The 15,439-nt window shown below is 48.6% G+C and overlaps 1 protein-coding gene across 3 annotated transcripts in view; it reads left to right on the plus strand.

Annotated features, from left to right (window-relative positions):
* The window catches only part of GLCE (glucuronic acid epimerase), a 106,072-nt gene extending 91,036 nt beyond the window's left edge, over positions 1-15,036 (plus strand). For 2 of the 3 annotated variants that reach the window (XM_038767370.1, XM_038767371.1), the window contains 3 exons: positions 2,523-3,118; positions 6,385-6,630; positions 11,728-15,036. In XM_038767370.1, the coding sequence (XP_038623298.1) occupies positions 2,536-3,118; positions 6,385-6,630; positions 11,728-12,752 (1,854 nt within the window). In that variant the 5' untranslated portion in view covers positions 2,523-2,535 and the 3' untranslated portion in view covers positions 12,753-15,036. The remainder of the gene's footprint in view (positions 1-2,522; positions 3,119-6,384; positions 6,631-11,727) is intronic. The other variant, XM_038767373.1, reaches the window with a different exon arrangement.
* The last annotated feature ends 403 nt before the right edge of the window (positions 15,037-15,439 follow it).

Consider the following 15,439-nt stretch of genomic DNA (forward strand, 5'->3'; position numbering starts at 1 on the left):
CTTGGTTCAACCCGATTAGCTTGTACCTACCCCAGCGCTTAGTAAAGTGCCTAGAACACAGAAAATGCTCAACAAATACCATAAAAAAGAGGGTAGGAAAAGAGCAGGATACAGGGATGGCCCACTAAGACGATTGGTACAGTTGAGGCAGTCAAAAATGGGTTGGGTCTGTTTATTGTTCTGTTGGACTCTCCCAGGTGCTTAGTACACAGGAAGTGTTCAGTAAATTCGATTGAATCAATGAATATTAGAGCAGAGATGTCAGGAAGTCGGAAGCACCAAATAGAAGCTCGCTTTTTTGGTGTGGGGGGGTATTCATTAAGCACTATGTGTCAAACACTGTTCTAAGCAGTAGAGCAGGGACATGTTAATCAGATCGGATACAGTCTCTGTCCCACATAGGGCTCACAGTCTAAATAGGAAGGAGGACAGGTATCCAAACTGAGGGCCAGAGGAGTTAAGCGACTTGTACAAGGTCACACGGCAAGTAGTTGGCCTAGCTGGGATTAGAACCCAGTCCTTCCAACTCCCAGGCCTGTGCTGTTTCTGATATATATATACACACACATATATATAATAATGATGGTATTTGTTAAGTGCTTACTATGTGCAAAGCACTGTTCTAAGCGCTGGTATATGTTTATATATATTGGTGGTATTTATTGAGTTGTGACTGAAGAAAGAACACTGTACTGAGGGCTCAGGAGAGCACAGTAGAGTGGGTAAACCCAATCCCTGCCCTCGAGAAGCTTACAATCGTAGAATATGTAATCAAGTGATAACGTCAATTGATTCCTGTTTTTGCTGTCCCCTAATATGTACTTTCCAAGTGCTTAGTACAGTGCTCTGCACACATTAAATGCTCAATAAATACGATCGAATGAATAATAGCCTTTGTCCGACTCCCTCAACAAATTACAAGCCCCTGGAGGGCAAGGAATGGGTGTCTTAGTTTGGTGTCTAACACTCAGAATGTTGGACACTGATTGATTGAATACAGAGACCAAAGCAAAATCATCGGCAGGCTCTGCACTTAGCCAGTGCACGTGAGCACAACATAGGTTGGCTTTTATTTTAATGTCTTTCTCCCCCTCTAGACTGTAAGATTCTTGTGAGCAGGCAATGGGTGTACCAGTACTGTTCAGTTGTACTCTCCCGAGCTCTCAGTACAGAGCACTTCATGCAGTAAGCTCTCAATCATGACTCTCGGTTGAATGAAATAACTTGCCCCCCAGAACACAGAAATAAAATCACCGAAAGCAGAAACGATTCCATTAAGGCCGTGTATTGTCATTGTGGATTTATCGCCATCTTGTGACGGCTCTTAATGCAGTAACTTAATTTAGGGTTCGCCTGAGATTTGATCCCCGCTTTGGGATCGAAATGCTTCTTTGTGCTGCGTCTGGTATTTGAGATGGTGAGGTCCTTTGGACATTCGATATTTAATATTTCCCCCACAGCCCTTATGTCCACATCTTTAAATTATTTTAAATTACTCCTTCATATTAATATCTGTCTCCCCCTCTAGACTGTAAGCTCGTTATGGGCAGGGAATGAATCTGCTAATTCTGTTGGATTGTACTCTTCCAAGTGCTCAGAACACCACTCTGCACATAGTAAGCGCTCCATAAATGATCAATGATTGACCAAACTCATTTTCCTGTGGAAAAATACTTCGCAACGCCAGCTCTTCAGGCAGCCAGCTGCTGAGTTAGCTGGCAGCATGCCTTCCTGGGACCGCCTGGCTTGACTGGAAAAATAAGGTGTCAGAAGCCATTCCCCAGTTCCTGGAATTCTTGGGCCAGCCCAACCTCAGCCTCCCAAGTGGGCTGAATTGTTTTATGCTTTATCTGAAAATGTCTACAAGGCCCTAGGTTTCTAAACCTAACTGTTGAGGAATGTCAAATTTGGGAGTGTCATTTTGGAGTCTGTGGGGAAAGCTCGGGAGTTGAACAGGAAGAAGATTGCCCATGTTGCCTAGTGGTTAGAGGACGGACCTGGGAGTCAGAAGGACCTAGGTTCTAATCCCAGATCCGCCATCTGGCTGCCATGTGTGACCTTGGGCATGTCATTTCACATCTCTGGGCCTCAGTTCCCTTATCTGTAAATTGGGGATTATGACTGTGAGCCCCATTCATTCAGTGGTATTTACTAAGTGTTTACTATGTATAGAGCACTCTACCAAGCACTTGGGAGAGTACAGTACAACAATAAACAGTCATATTCCCTGCCCGGATTTCAACTCTAGAGTGGCAACTTTTGACAATTCAACCTATGGCTACCTACTATATTACATAAAACCCCCTGGGCCCTGAAACTAGTCATCCAGCGGCACAGGGTTGGGTAGAAAGAAGACAGGGATTGTGTCCAATGTGATTACCTTTTGTCTACCCCAGCGCTTAGAACAGTGCAGGCGCTTAACAAATACCACAGAAAAAAATCCTAGATCTGTTTGTTTCCGGCAAAGTTTTCCATGAACGTCTTTGCCCTTTTTTCCACCCCCACCCCTGTCTGTCCGGCAGGTATGGTGTGAATATGCGTTGCTTGGCAGCTCGGGTGAACTATAAGACTCTGATCGTCATCTGCGCCCTGTTCACTCTGCTTACTGTGCTCCTGTGGAACAAATGCTCCAGCGAGCGGCCCGCTCACCTCCCGCGCCAGCCCGGCCCCGGCCCCCGGGCGGACGGGCCCGACCAGCGGGCGGTGGCGGCCGCCCAGAGTGCCGGCTATCCTCACGGCCCCGCCGGCGGCCAGCGGGACGAAGAGGCGTCGCCCCAGGAGCAGCAGAGGGCACCCCCCGTGGCCGGAGCACCGGACGGTCGCCGCGGGCCAGGCCTCAGGTACGAGGAGATCGACTGCCTGATCAACGAGGAGCAGACCATCCGGGGCCGGCGCGAGGGGCCCGAGGTCTACCTGCCCTTCAGCTGGGTGGAAAAGTACTTCGATGTCTACGGCAGGATCGCCCAGTACGATGGCTATGAGCGCTTCGAGTTCTCCCACAGCTACTCCAAGGTGTACGCCCAGAGGGCCCCCTACCACCCGGACGGTGTCTTCATGTCCTTTGAGGGCTACAACGTCGAGGTGCGAGACCGAGTCAAATGCATCAGCGGCGTGGAAGGTGGGTGCTTGGGGTTTTTTTTTAAAGGTAGGTTTGTGGTGGTATTGGTTAAATGCTTTCTCCTCTGCCAGGTGCTCTACAAAGTGGCTTATTCACTCATTCAATCGTATTTAATTGAGCGCTTACTGTGTACAGAGCACTGTACTAAGCGCTTGGGAAGTACAAGTTGGCAACATATAGAGATGGTCCCTACCCAACAATGGGCTCACAGTCTAGAAGGGGGAGACAGACAACAAAACGAAACATGTGGACAGGTGTCAGGTCATCAGAATAAATAAAAATAAAGCTAGATGCACATTATTAACAAAATAAATAGAATAGTAAATATGTACAAGTAAAATAAATTAATAGATCTGTACAAACATATATACAGGTGCTGTGGGGAGGGGAAGGAGGTAGGGTGGGGGGATGGGGAGGAGGAGAGAAAAAGGGGGACTTAGTGGATGCAGGATCATCTCTGGACACAGTCTCCGTCACTCAATCATTTGATGGCATTTATTTGATCAGCACTTTCTATGTGTGGGAGCACTGCAGTAATAATAATTATGGTATTTGTTAAGCGCTCACTGTGTGCAGGCACTCTGTTAAGCACTGGGTTTGGATATAAGCAAATTGGGATGGACACAGTCCCGGTCCCACATGGGGCTCACAGTCCCAATCCCCGTTTTCCAGATGAGGTAACTGAGGTGCGGAGCAGTGAAGTGACTTGCCCGAGGTCACGCAGCAGACAAGTGATGGAACCGGGATTAGAATCCATGACCTTCTGACTCCCAGGCCCGGGCTGTATCCACTACACCATGCTGCTTCATCCGTCAGGTGTGAATTGTCTTTGCTGGAGAATCTAAAGGTTTAGTTAATAATGATGGTATTTTTGAAGCACTTACTACATACCAAGCACTGTTCTAAGCACCGGGGTAGATACAGGGTAATCAGGTTGTCCCACGTGGGGCTCACAGTCTTCATCCCCATTTTACGGATGGGGGAACTGAGGCACAGAGAAGTGAAGTGCCTTGCCCAAGGTCACACAGTGGACAAGTGGCAGAGCTGGGATTAGAACCCACGTTCTCTGACTCCCAAGCCCGGGCTCTTTCCACTAAGCTATGCTGCTTCCTGTTTAGTTCAGGAATCAGAACCCAGTAAACACTCAATAAATATGATTGATTGATGGAAATCAGAAATTCACTCATTCAATCATATTTATTAAGTGCTTACTGTTAAGCACTTATGACCAGCTCATGGTGTATTATTATTATTATTATTATCATTATTATTATTATTATTATTACTGTATTGGTTAAGTGTTTACTGTATGCCAAGCACTGTTCTAAATGCTGGGATAGATACAAATTTATCAGGTTGGACACAGTCCCTGTCCCACACGGGACTCACAGAAGTTGGAGGGAAAACAGGTATTCCCCATTTTACAGGTGAGGAAACTGAGGAACAGGGAAGGTACGTGACTTACCCAAGGTCACAGAGTAAGCAGTTGGCCTAGTGGAAAGAGCCTGGGCCTGGGAGTCAGAGGACCTGGATTCCAATCCCAGCTCCACTGTTTGCTTGCTGGTGACCTTCTTAACCTCTTAACTGTATGCATCAGTTTCCTCATTTGTAAAATGGGGATTACAGCCTACTCTCCCCTCCTTGGACTGTGAACTCCATGTCAGACAGGGACTGTTTTCAACCTGATTATCTTGTATCTACCCCACCGCTTAGTACAGTGCTTGGCACATAGTAAGCACTTAGCAAGTACCATAATTACTATTACTAATTGGCAGAGCCGGGATAAGAACCCAGACCCCCTGACTCCAAGGCCTGTGCTTAAAGATGTCATGGCTTCAAGTAAGTAGTTTTCTGCCGAACGATTTCACTGTGCCTCGGGAAAGGAGGAAAAAAGAAATCAGTGAGCACCAGTCATTGATATTTCCAAGTTGGTTTGAGCATGACATGATGACTTAACAAATATTTTTATCACCAGCTAATAAACTTGGCCAATTATTAGACCATATACTGACATTGGAAGGAGAGAAGAGTAATTAGGGGGGTGCTTAAATACAGTGTTCAGTAAAATTGCAGAAATGACCCTCTGCGAACAGCCTCTGTAGTAATATTAGGCATGAGGATCTCAATTTCATGAAATTTAAGTGTATCAAGCAGGATTCTATAAAACCTAACATCTGTGGATAAAATTAATGGCCCCGAGGGAAGACTCGTCTGTCCTTAGAAGATCGTGTAATTTATAAATAGGCTTGCTGTGCCATAAACAATTAAATGGCCATGTAGAGAGAACTACATTTTGCTTTTCACGTCTGGTTGATTTTTACACTGGTTTCTGGTAGCTTCAAAGACCTCTGGATAAAATGAAGTCATTTACCTTGAGGAACAAGGTCTCTTTCTTTCCCAGTGCTGTGGTCCGATCCGCAAATGGCAAAGGTTTCTTATCCCATGACATTCACTAGAAATAAAACAGCTGCGGGGGGACGGAGCAGGTGGCTCAGTGGACAGAGCCCAGGCCTGGGTGTCAGAAGGGACCTGGGTTCTAATTCTGGCTCCACCACTCGTCTGCTGTGTGACCTTGGGTGAGACACTTCACTTCTGTGGCCCTTAGTCCCTCATCTGTAAAATGGGTGTTAAGGCTGTGAGCCCCTTGTGGGACAGGGACTATGTCCAACCTGATTAACTTGTATCTACTTAGTGCTTAGAACAGTGCTTTGCAAATAGTAAGCACCTAATAAGTACCATAATCATTATTATTGTTGTGGTCTGCTGTGCGACCTTGGGCAAGTCACTTCACTTCTCTGGGCCTCAGTTACTTCATCTGTCAAATGGGGATGAAGACTGGTGAGCCCCATGTGGGACCTGGACTGTTTCCCTTGTAACTACGTTCAACACTTAGAACAGTGCGTGGCACACAGTAAGCGCTTAACAAATACCATAAGTATTATTATCATTATTAAGTGGCGGGGCCACGGGCCCAGGAGTCACAAGGACCTGAGTTCTAATCCTGGCTCAACCACTTGTCTGCTGGATGGCCTTGGGCAAGTCACTTCACTTCTATGGGCCTCAGTTACCTCATCTGTCAAATGGGGATGAAGATTTGTGAGCCCCGTATGGGGCAGGGACTATGTCCAACCTGATTACCTGGTACGTACCCCAGTGCTTAGAACAGTGCGTGACACACATTAAGCGCTTAATGAAAACCATCTCTCCAGAAGCCAGTTTGAGCTGTCCAGACGGCTTTAATTGAATTTGCTCTTTCTCCTTCCTAGGTGTACCCCTCTCCACCCAGTGGGGGCCTCAAGGCTATTTCTACCCGATCCAGATCGCCCAGTACGGGCTGAGCCATTACAGTAAGAACCTGACGGAGAAGCCCCCTCACGTCGAGGTGTACGAGACGGCGGAAGACAAGGACAGAAATGGCCGGACCAACGAGTGGATCGTCCCCAAAGGGTGCTCTTTGGTGAGCGTGGCAGACAGATCCAAGTTCACTAACGTTAAGCAGTTTGTCGCTCCAGGTAGGTTTTTCCTCTGCCAGCTGAGCTAAGTTACGTGAAGATTCATAGCAGATATGAATCTCACCATACCTCGATCTCGTCTATCTCGGCCCTGACCTCTTACCCACATCTTACCTCCGGCCTGGAACGCCCTCCCTCCTCATATCACCCAGATCATTGCTCTCCCCTACTTCAAAGCCTTGTTGAAGGCCCATCTCCTCCAAGAAGCCTTCTCTGACTAAGCCCTCCTCTCCTCTTCTCCCACTCCCTTCTGTGTCGCCTTGACTTGCTCCCTTCATTCATCCTCCCTCCGAGCCCCACAGCACATGTGTACATATCTGTCATTTATTCATTTCTATTAATGTCTATCTCCCCCTCTAGACTGTAAGTTCATTATGGGCAGGGAACATGTCTGTTATATTGTTCTATTGTACTCTCCCCAATGCTTAGTCCAGTGGGGAAGAATGATAGGAATGGCATTTACTGAGTGCCTTCTGAGTTTTAGGCAGTCTGCTAATAATGATAATAATAATGATGGCATCTGTTAAGCGCTTACTATGTGCCGAGCACTGTTTTAAGAGCTGAGGTAGATACAAGGTAATCAGGTTGTCCCACGTGGGGCTCACGGTCTTAATCCCCATTTTGCAGATGAGGTAACTGAGGCACAGAGAATAATAATGATGATGATGGCATTTATTAAGCACTTATTATGTGCAAAGCACTGTTCTAAGCGCTGGAAGTCAAGTGACTTGCCCAAAGTCACACAGCTAATCAGTGGTGGAGTCAGGATTAGAACCCATGACCTCTGACTCCCAAACCCGTACTCTTTCCACTATGACATGCTGCTTCTCTGTAAGCAGGCAGTGGGGTCCACCTACTTCTGCTTCTACTAAGCAGGTGGGAGGGTATAACGATAGGTCCACATTCTCTCCTGGGACTTACCATCCAGTGGCCAGGAGTGTGAGACAGATGGTATTTATTGAGTGCTTACTGTGGGCAGAGTACTGTACTACGTACTCGGGAGGACAAATACAACAGACTTTGGTACCCACATTCCCTGCCCACAAGTAGTTTGCAGTCTGGAGGGGAAGGCAAGATGTGAATTCTGCATGAGCTTCGGCCCTGAGACTTACGGCGGTGTTATATAATGCTCTCCCAAGAGCTTAGTACAATGTTGTCCACGCAGTAAGCACCCAATAAATATGACTGAGTGAATGCATGAAAGAGCCACAGAGACCACGGGGCTGTGAACCCCACCTCTTGGGGTATTTTGAATCAGGCGCTGAGTACAGTGCTCTGCACACAGTAAATGGTCAATAAATATCCCTGATGGATTGGTTGATTTGAATTGAATTGGAGAAGGAATCTCAGGTGCCTGTACCTAACTTTGGAAAATCTCAACCTGTCTCTTCCTGGTAAAACTGTAACACTTGTTCACGCATCCGTAATTTCTTTAAATGTCTATCTCTCCCTGTAGCCTGTAAACTCGAGGGCAGGGGACGTGTCCACCAACTCTATTAAATTGTACTTTCCCAAGCGCTTTATATCGTTTTCTGTACAAAGCAAGCGCTCAATAAGTACCATCGATTGATTGAAAATAGGTAGATCCATTGCCCGGAAGAACGATTAATGCTCTTCTTTGCTTTGCCTTTCTACTTGCTCTGTTTTGTTGTCTGTCTCCCTGCTTCTAGACTGTGAGCCCGTTGTTGGGTAGGGATTGTCTCTATCTGTTGCTGAATTGTACTTTCCAAGGGCTTAGTACAGTGCTCTGCACACTGCAAGTGCTCAATAAATACAATTGAATGAATGAATTAGTTAAAGAAACCCCAAGTGCTAGGATCTGTTAATGATTTCTATTTTTTTTTCTGGAGTCACACGTAACCAATACTGACAAACATTTTTGAGTTAGTGTCAAAAATTCTCGCTTGTATTTTCACACATCCTGCCCTTCATCTTTGTCAAGCGACTAGCATTTTAAAATATCATGCCAGCCAGACTTTGACCTAGTTTCTGCCATTTTGTAATGCAGTCTGGGGCATCAAACTTTTCCTATGGATTTTCATTAGCAGAATAAACCATTAATAAAGCAAAATTCATTTTCTGCAAACATTTCCCTCTTTAGTAAGACAGCTTCATTAATACAGATGCAACGTCCTTTTTTTTCTATTTAATCAATATACATTAGAATTAATGAGTCCATTACTTAAAAAGACAATGAAAGTACTTTGTCAGCACCTTGGGCTGAGGTCTCTAAGGGGAAAATTGTCAAGAACACCTCAAATCTTGGTAGTAGGTAAATAAAAAGTGCACAGAGGTTGGAGGAGCTCTTTTGCATTCTCGCCTCATCTTTTATTGATGGCAGGGTAATCTTCAGACCTTGAAGGCCACAGTCCAAATCCACTCATCTTGGATAGCCTCAAGTCATGGATTTGCGAGTGCTTAATGCAGTGCGAATAACGGGCAACTTTGTGTTTTTTATTTCATTCCTAAAAAATTCATTCATTCAATCGTATTTATTGAGTGCTTACTGTGTGCAGAGCACTGTACTAAGCGCTTGGAAAGTACAATTCAGCAACACAGTCCCTACCCACGTTCTGCCTCTCATGGCATCCTCGAGATCCCTTGATCATGTTGTTTGTCCTCTAGACTGTAAGCTCACTTTGAGGAGGGAAGGTGACCGCTAATTTTGTTGTAGGGGACTCTGCCGAGCATTTAGTACTATGCTTTGCACAGAGTAAGCGCTCAAGAAATACCGTTGGTTGGACATTTGGGTGGGGTAGCAGTAGCAGCAGCAGCAGCAATGATGACGGTATTTACTGAATGCCTGCTGCATGCCTATGTACTGAGCGCTGGGGGAGTTTGAAGCGTGTTGTCTAGTGGTTAGAGCACGGGTCTGGGAGTCAGAAGGACCTGGGTTCTAATCCCAGCTCCACCACTTGTCTGCTGCGTGACCTTGGGGAAGTCACTTCACTTCTCTGGCCCTCAGTTACCTCATCTGGAAAATGCGGATGAAAACCATGAGCCCCATGGGGGACAGGTTTTGTGTCCAACCTATGTTGTATCTACCACAGCGCTTAGTACAGTGCCTGGCACATAGCAAGCTGTTAACAAATACCATTTAAAAAAAAAAAGCCTAAGACACGTCATGCCCACTAGACTGCAAGGTTGCTGTGGGTAGAGAATGTGTCTGTTTATTATTATGTTGTATATTATATTGTATATTATATTGAACTCTCTCAAGTGCTTAATTCAGTTCTCTGCACACAGCAAACACTCAAATATGATTGAATGAATGAAAGAGCTTACACTTTGATAGAAAAGAGAGACATAGGAATATCAAATTCCCACTGTTGGACGTGCACAGAAAGTATTGAGGGATGTTAACTTGAGGGCCAATCAAATTGCTTGGTTTAATTTGGCACTCTTCTGCATGAAACTTCATCGTGCATAGAAAGTCTTTCCAAACTTGGAGGAGATAAGAGCAACTAAGCAGGAGCTCTTTTTGGGTTTCACCCTTAAAGAGGACACTTTGAAAATGTTTTTAGAATTGGGTAATGTGCAGGAGAATGTTCTTTTATGTCTTATCGCATGGTCATTTGTTAAACGCTTACTGTGTGCCAAGCACTTTACTAAGCGCTGGAGTGGATACAAGCTAATCAGGTTGGACACGGTCCCTATCCCATATGGGGCTCACAGTCTGAGTCCCCAATTTACAGATGAGGTTACTTAGGTACAGAGAAGTGAAGTGACCTGCCCAGGGTCACCCAGCAGACAAGTGGCGGAGCGGGAATTAGAACCCAAGTCTTTTTGACTCCCAGGCCTGTGCTCAACCACTAGACCAAGTTGCTTCGTATGTTTTATGGCTACCAGATCTGTTATATTTTTTTTCTCCCAAGCGCTTAGTACAGTGCTCTGCTTCCCATAAGTGATTGATTTATCAAGTGCTTGCTATGTATCGAACACTGTTTCAAACACTGGAGTTAGATCCAAGCTAATCAAGCCAGACACAGTACTTGTTCCACATGGGGCTTGCAGTCTGTGGAAGGGAGAGTGGGTATTAAATCCCCATTTTACAGATGAGGAAACTGAAGCCCAGAAGGGTGTCAGTGACTTGCTCAAGCTCACACAGCAGGCAGGTGGCAGGGCAGGGATTAGAACCCTGATCCTCAGACTCCCAAATGGGAATTTTTTTCCCAGGCTTATTTCCCAAGTAAGGTGGCTGTTTTGCCAGATGCCCTGGAGCATTTGAGCTTCCGGGCGAATGTCCGTGAGTTCTTTGAGAAGCGAGAGGTCCTGAACACTCCCTTGAGCTGCACTTTCCTTCTGACCTGCCCCTCTCCCTGTGGAGGGGTAAACTGGCTCCTCCTGGGCTAAAATCCCACTCTGGAAAAGGCCCAGAATGTTCTCAGGCCAGCTGATGTAGAGGAAGCTAAAAGAGCCCCCTCAGCTCCCACCTTGACTGCTCCTTAAAACCAGACAGTCACGTCTTTCTCATGTGGATGAGGCCAGCTGAAAAAGGAAGGCTTCTTTCTAATGTTCTAAAAATCAGGCCTGAGTCACTAACTTTATCATTTGTGTATACTCAGCAATCAGCTAGGCCGAACGGACACTAAAAATGGAAATACCAGTTTTGATTCAGGCCGAACCCTGAGAGGGTTTGCTTGCACACTTCACCTGGCCAGCTAATTAGGTGGTGTGGTTTTATGGTTTTTTGTGGTGGTTTTTTTTTTCCCCCAATGGGATTTGTGAAGTGCTTACTGTGTGCCAGGCACTGTACCAAGCGCTGGCGTAGGTACAAGATAATCAGTTTGGACCCAGGCACTGTCTGACATAGGGTTCGCAGTCCTGATCCCCATTTGACAGATGAGGTGACAGAGGCACCGAGAAGTGAAGCGACTTAGCCAGGATCACACAGCAGACAAGTGGCGGAGCTGGAATTAGAACTCGGGTCCTCTGCCTCCCAGACCCGTGCTCTTTCCACTGAGCGCTTTTCACTGCCTCTCCAAATTTTCAGACAAAGTGTCTGCAAGTGTCCAAGCATTTCATCTGGGCAGCTCTCTGATGTATCTGTGTTGCTCTTTGTACTCTCCTCTCCCCTGCCCCCTCCCCTACCTCCAGAAAGTACCGAGGGGGTGTCTCTCCCGCTGGGGAACATGAAGGACTTCATCATTTCTTTCGATCTGAAGTTCCAGACGAACGGGAGCGTGTCCGTGGTCCTGGAGACTACAGAGAAGAACCAGCTGTTCACGATCCATTATGTGTCCAACACCCAGCTGATCGCCTTCCGGGACCGGGACGTGTACTATGGGATCGGGCCCCGGACAGCCTGGAGCACGGTCACCCGGGACCTGGTCACGGACCTGCGCAAGGGCGTGGGCCTGTCCACCACCAAGGCGGTCCGGCCCACCAAGATCATGCCCAAGAGGGTGGTGCGGCTGGTGGCCAGGGGGAGGGGCTTCCTCGACAACGTCACCATCTCCACCACGGCCCACATGGCCGCCTTTTTCGCCGCCAGCGACTGGCTGGTGAGGAACCAAGATGCCCGGGGCGGGTGGCCCATCATGGTGACCCGCAAGCTGGGGGAGGGCTTCCGGTCGCTGGAGCCGGGCTGGTACTCGGCCATGGCCCAGGGGCAGGCCATGTCCACCCTGGTCCGGGCCTACCTGTTGACCAAGGACCGGGCCTTCCTCAGCGCCGCCCTGAGGGCCACCGCCCCGTACGGGCTGCCGGCGGAGCAGCGGGGTGTGAAGGCCGTCTTCCTCAACAGGCACGACTGGTATGAGGAGTACCCCACCGCCCCGAGCTCCTTCGTCCTCAACGGCTTCATGTACTCCCTCATCGGGCTCTACGACCTGAAGGAGACAGCCGGTGAGAAGCTGGGCCGGGAGGCACGCGCCCTGTACGACCGGGGCATGGAGTCCCTCAAGGCCATGCTCCCCCTATATGACACAGGCTCGGGCACCATCTACGACCTGCGTCACTTCGTGCTGGGCACCGCCCCCAACCTGGCCCGCTGGGACTACCACACCACCCACATCAACCAGCTCCAGCTGCTCAGCACCATCGACGACGCCCCCATCTTCAAGGAGTTCGTCAAGAGGTGGAAGAGCTACCTGAAGGGAGGCCGGGCGAAGCACAACTAGAGTGGCCCAGCCGAACCTTCTGGGCTCCCCTGCTCCCTCTCCCCCTCTCCCTCACCTCAACGTGGGGCCATTCGGATGGGCCTCCTTCCGGGCCTTTTCTCCAAAATGGCCCACGAGAACCACGCCCAGGGCCGTCGGGAAGCATGGACGGCAACCAGCGCAGGAGCGAGCCGGGTCGAGCGGACGAAGGCGGGCCCGGTGCCCCTTGTCTACCGGACTTCTGGCGGGGACTGCCGTCTCCCCAAGAAACCGGGCGCTCGGGTGCCGGGGCGGGCCGGAAACCTGAGTCCGTGGCCTCTTCCGATTCTGACCTTGTACTTGGGTGTACGTTGAGGGCCGAGTAACAAATCACGCGATGTGATCCAGCGAGCGTGGATCAAGGTGTCACCCAGGGAGAGGACCGGGCTCCACTTTTCAAAAGATGTTCCTTTTCAGCCGACCGTCAGTCTCTCACGAGAGGGACGGGAAGCGGAACGTTTATTCAATCCGCAGCTCTTTTAAGCTTAGGGTTTTCTTTACCAAGTTTCAAGGGAAAACCCAAGGTCTGTATTCGGGCTTCAGAGTTCTTTAACGGAAGCACAACTAAAAGTGAAGCTAGTCGACTGCCCAAGATTTGCGGATGCACCATCTCTTTTGCGAAACTCCACCTGACAGGCGCTGGAGATTTGATAATTGTTCCACATTCCCTCCCGTCCCACCCTTTCCCTCCAACCCCCTGTTGTGATGGGTGTTTTTTGTTGTTTTTTTTTCTCTTTTTGGTTATAGTCTGGAATTTTGTATTGTATTTCAAATGACGTCTGAGAGTTCGGAATATTTGGGGGAAACTTTATTATTACTCCAGATTTGTAAATGGGGCTCATTTCTGTAGCTCATGGTGAAATTTTGTTTCCACTGATTTATATCGGTCCGGGTATTTTTATGTTTCCGTGTCGCAGTTAATTTGCGGGGCTTTTTGTTTTTGTTTTTTAATCAGAGCTGTTGGGTGGTATTTATATAAAAACAAATCTAGATGAAGCATTTTAAGTGGAAAATGCCTCTGGGCATTGGCATTCTTTGCTCATCCTTGGGCATCAACGTCCTAGGCTGTTGGCTTACATAAAATGAAATGTTTCTTTTTTTGTATCTTTCAATCTGAATTATTTCAAACTGAGGGCAGGAGGTCGGAAGAGAAACGTCTGGGTTTACCTGTGTGAGGGGCACCCGACACGTCTCTGTCCCGCTAGCATCCCCTGTTCCGTGTCACATGAACAGCTTTTGTGGCGCACACCTGAGACCCAGCATGGGAGTCGAACCCTCTGATTGGAAGGGAAAATCACAGGCTGCTCTCAGTGTGACACTTCGGAAATCCCTTTTGGCCGGTTTAAATTGTAACTTCCGTAGTCACAGGTTAGCCGCATGCTCTAGTGTGGGTAATCCACTGTGACACCAACAGACACTAGTCATTCAGTCCACAGTCCCAGGGAAATAAAGTCAGACAAAAGATGGGGTCATTTAGTCACGAGTCCTGCAAGATGGCCACCAGCTGTGTCTCAGCCATCCCTCAGAACAGAGAGCTACTTGTAGAGTAGAACGAGTCTGTGGTTCGGAGCCCGGGGTGTCGAGGCAGGGAGGAAGGGCATTTGCACTGAGGACAGGGCGGACCCGGGAGGCGATGGGGTAATCGTGTGGAGGAGGGATGACCAACCACGTTGCTTCGCTTAGCCTAGAGTGGAAGGAAACCAATCTGGGGGGCCGTGGGGGGGTTCTGAACTGAGCCCACTGGGAGGATGTCAAAGTGGAAACCCCCTGACCACCTTGGTCTCGCCCTTCCCTCGCCCCCTCTATGCTCCTCTGGATCCGTCCCCACATTGGGGTGCTTCTTCGGTGACCTGTGACCAGTGCCTTAATTGGGCCCAGGCCCTTCCCCGGAAAGGAGGGGGCCACTGGGAGAGAATCATCTGCAATCCCTGCTTGCAGTTTCTGCCCCAAAGGCCCCACTTTACATTCCGTAGTGTGCAGGCGGCTCCCTCCTCTCCGCTCCGAACATGAGGGAAAACGGAGCCCTGGTCATTCAGTCCTCTGGCTTTCCTCAATGTCTCCCCTCCCCCTCCCCCTCCACCATGTGTGAGAGGGAGAGAAAACACCTCGGGTGTGGGTGGTCCCCATCTTCAGAGCTTAGAGAAAGGCAGGGGTCAGCGGGGAGGGGAGTGGCGTCCCCACTAGCCTTGGGTTTTCAGTCATTCATTCAATTCAGTCATATTTGTTGAGCGCTGTGTGCAGAGCACTGTACTAAGCACTTGGGAGAGGACACTACAACAATAAACAGACACATTCCCTGCCCACAACGAGCTTACAGTCTGGGCAGGGAGACAGACATCATTACAAGTAAACAAATGACAGATATATACAGAAGTGCTGTGGGGCTGGGTCCTGGGGATAACCGAGGGAGCAAATCAGGGTGACGCCTTTGGGAGCGGAAGAAGAGGAAAGGGGGTTGCTTAGTCTGGGAAGGCCTCTTGAAGGAGACGTGCCTTCGCTTGTGGACCAACTCTCAATAGAGGGCTTCAGGATGAAGGTCGAGTTTGACCCAGTGACGGGGAGTGGTGCACGAAGATGGTTCCCTGGGCCGCACTTGGGGCATGTGGGTAATATGCACAACAGCGGTGGCACACAAGCACAACCGTACAAAGGCCGTGACGCTCTCCCGC

Source organism: Tachyglossus aculeatus, chromosome 26, assembly GCF_015852505.1.
Source record: "Tachyglossus aculeatus isolate mTacAcu1 chromosome 26, mTacAcu1.pri, whole genome shotgun sequence".
NCBI classification, from domain to species: domain Eukaryota; kingdom Metazoa; phylum Chordata; class Mammalia; order Monotremata; family Tachyglossidae; genus Tachyglossus; species Tachyglossus aculeatus.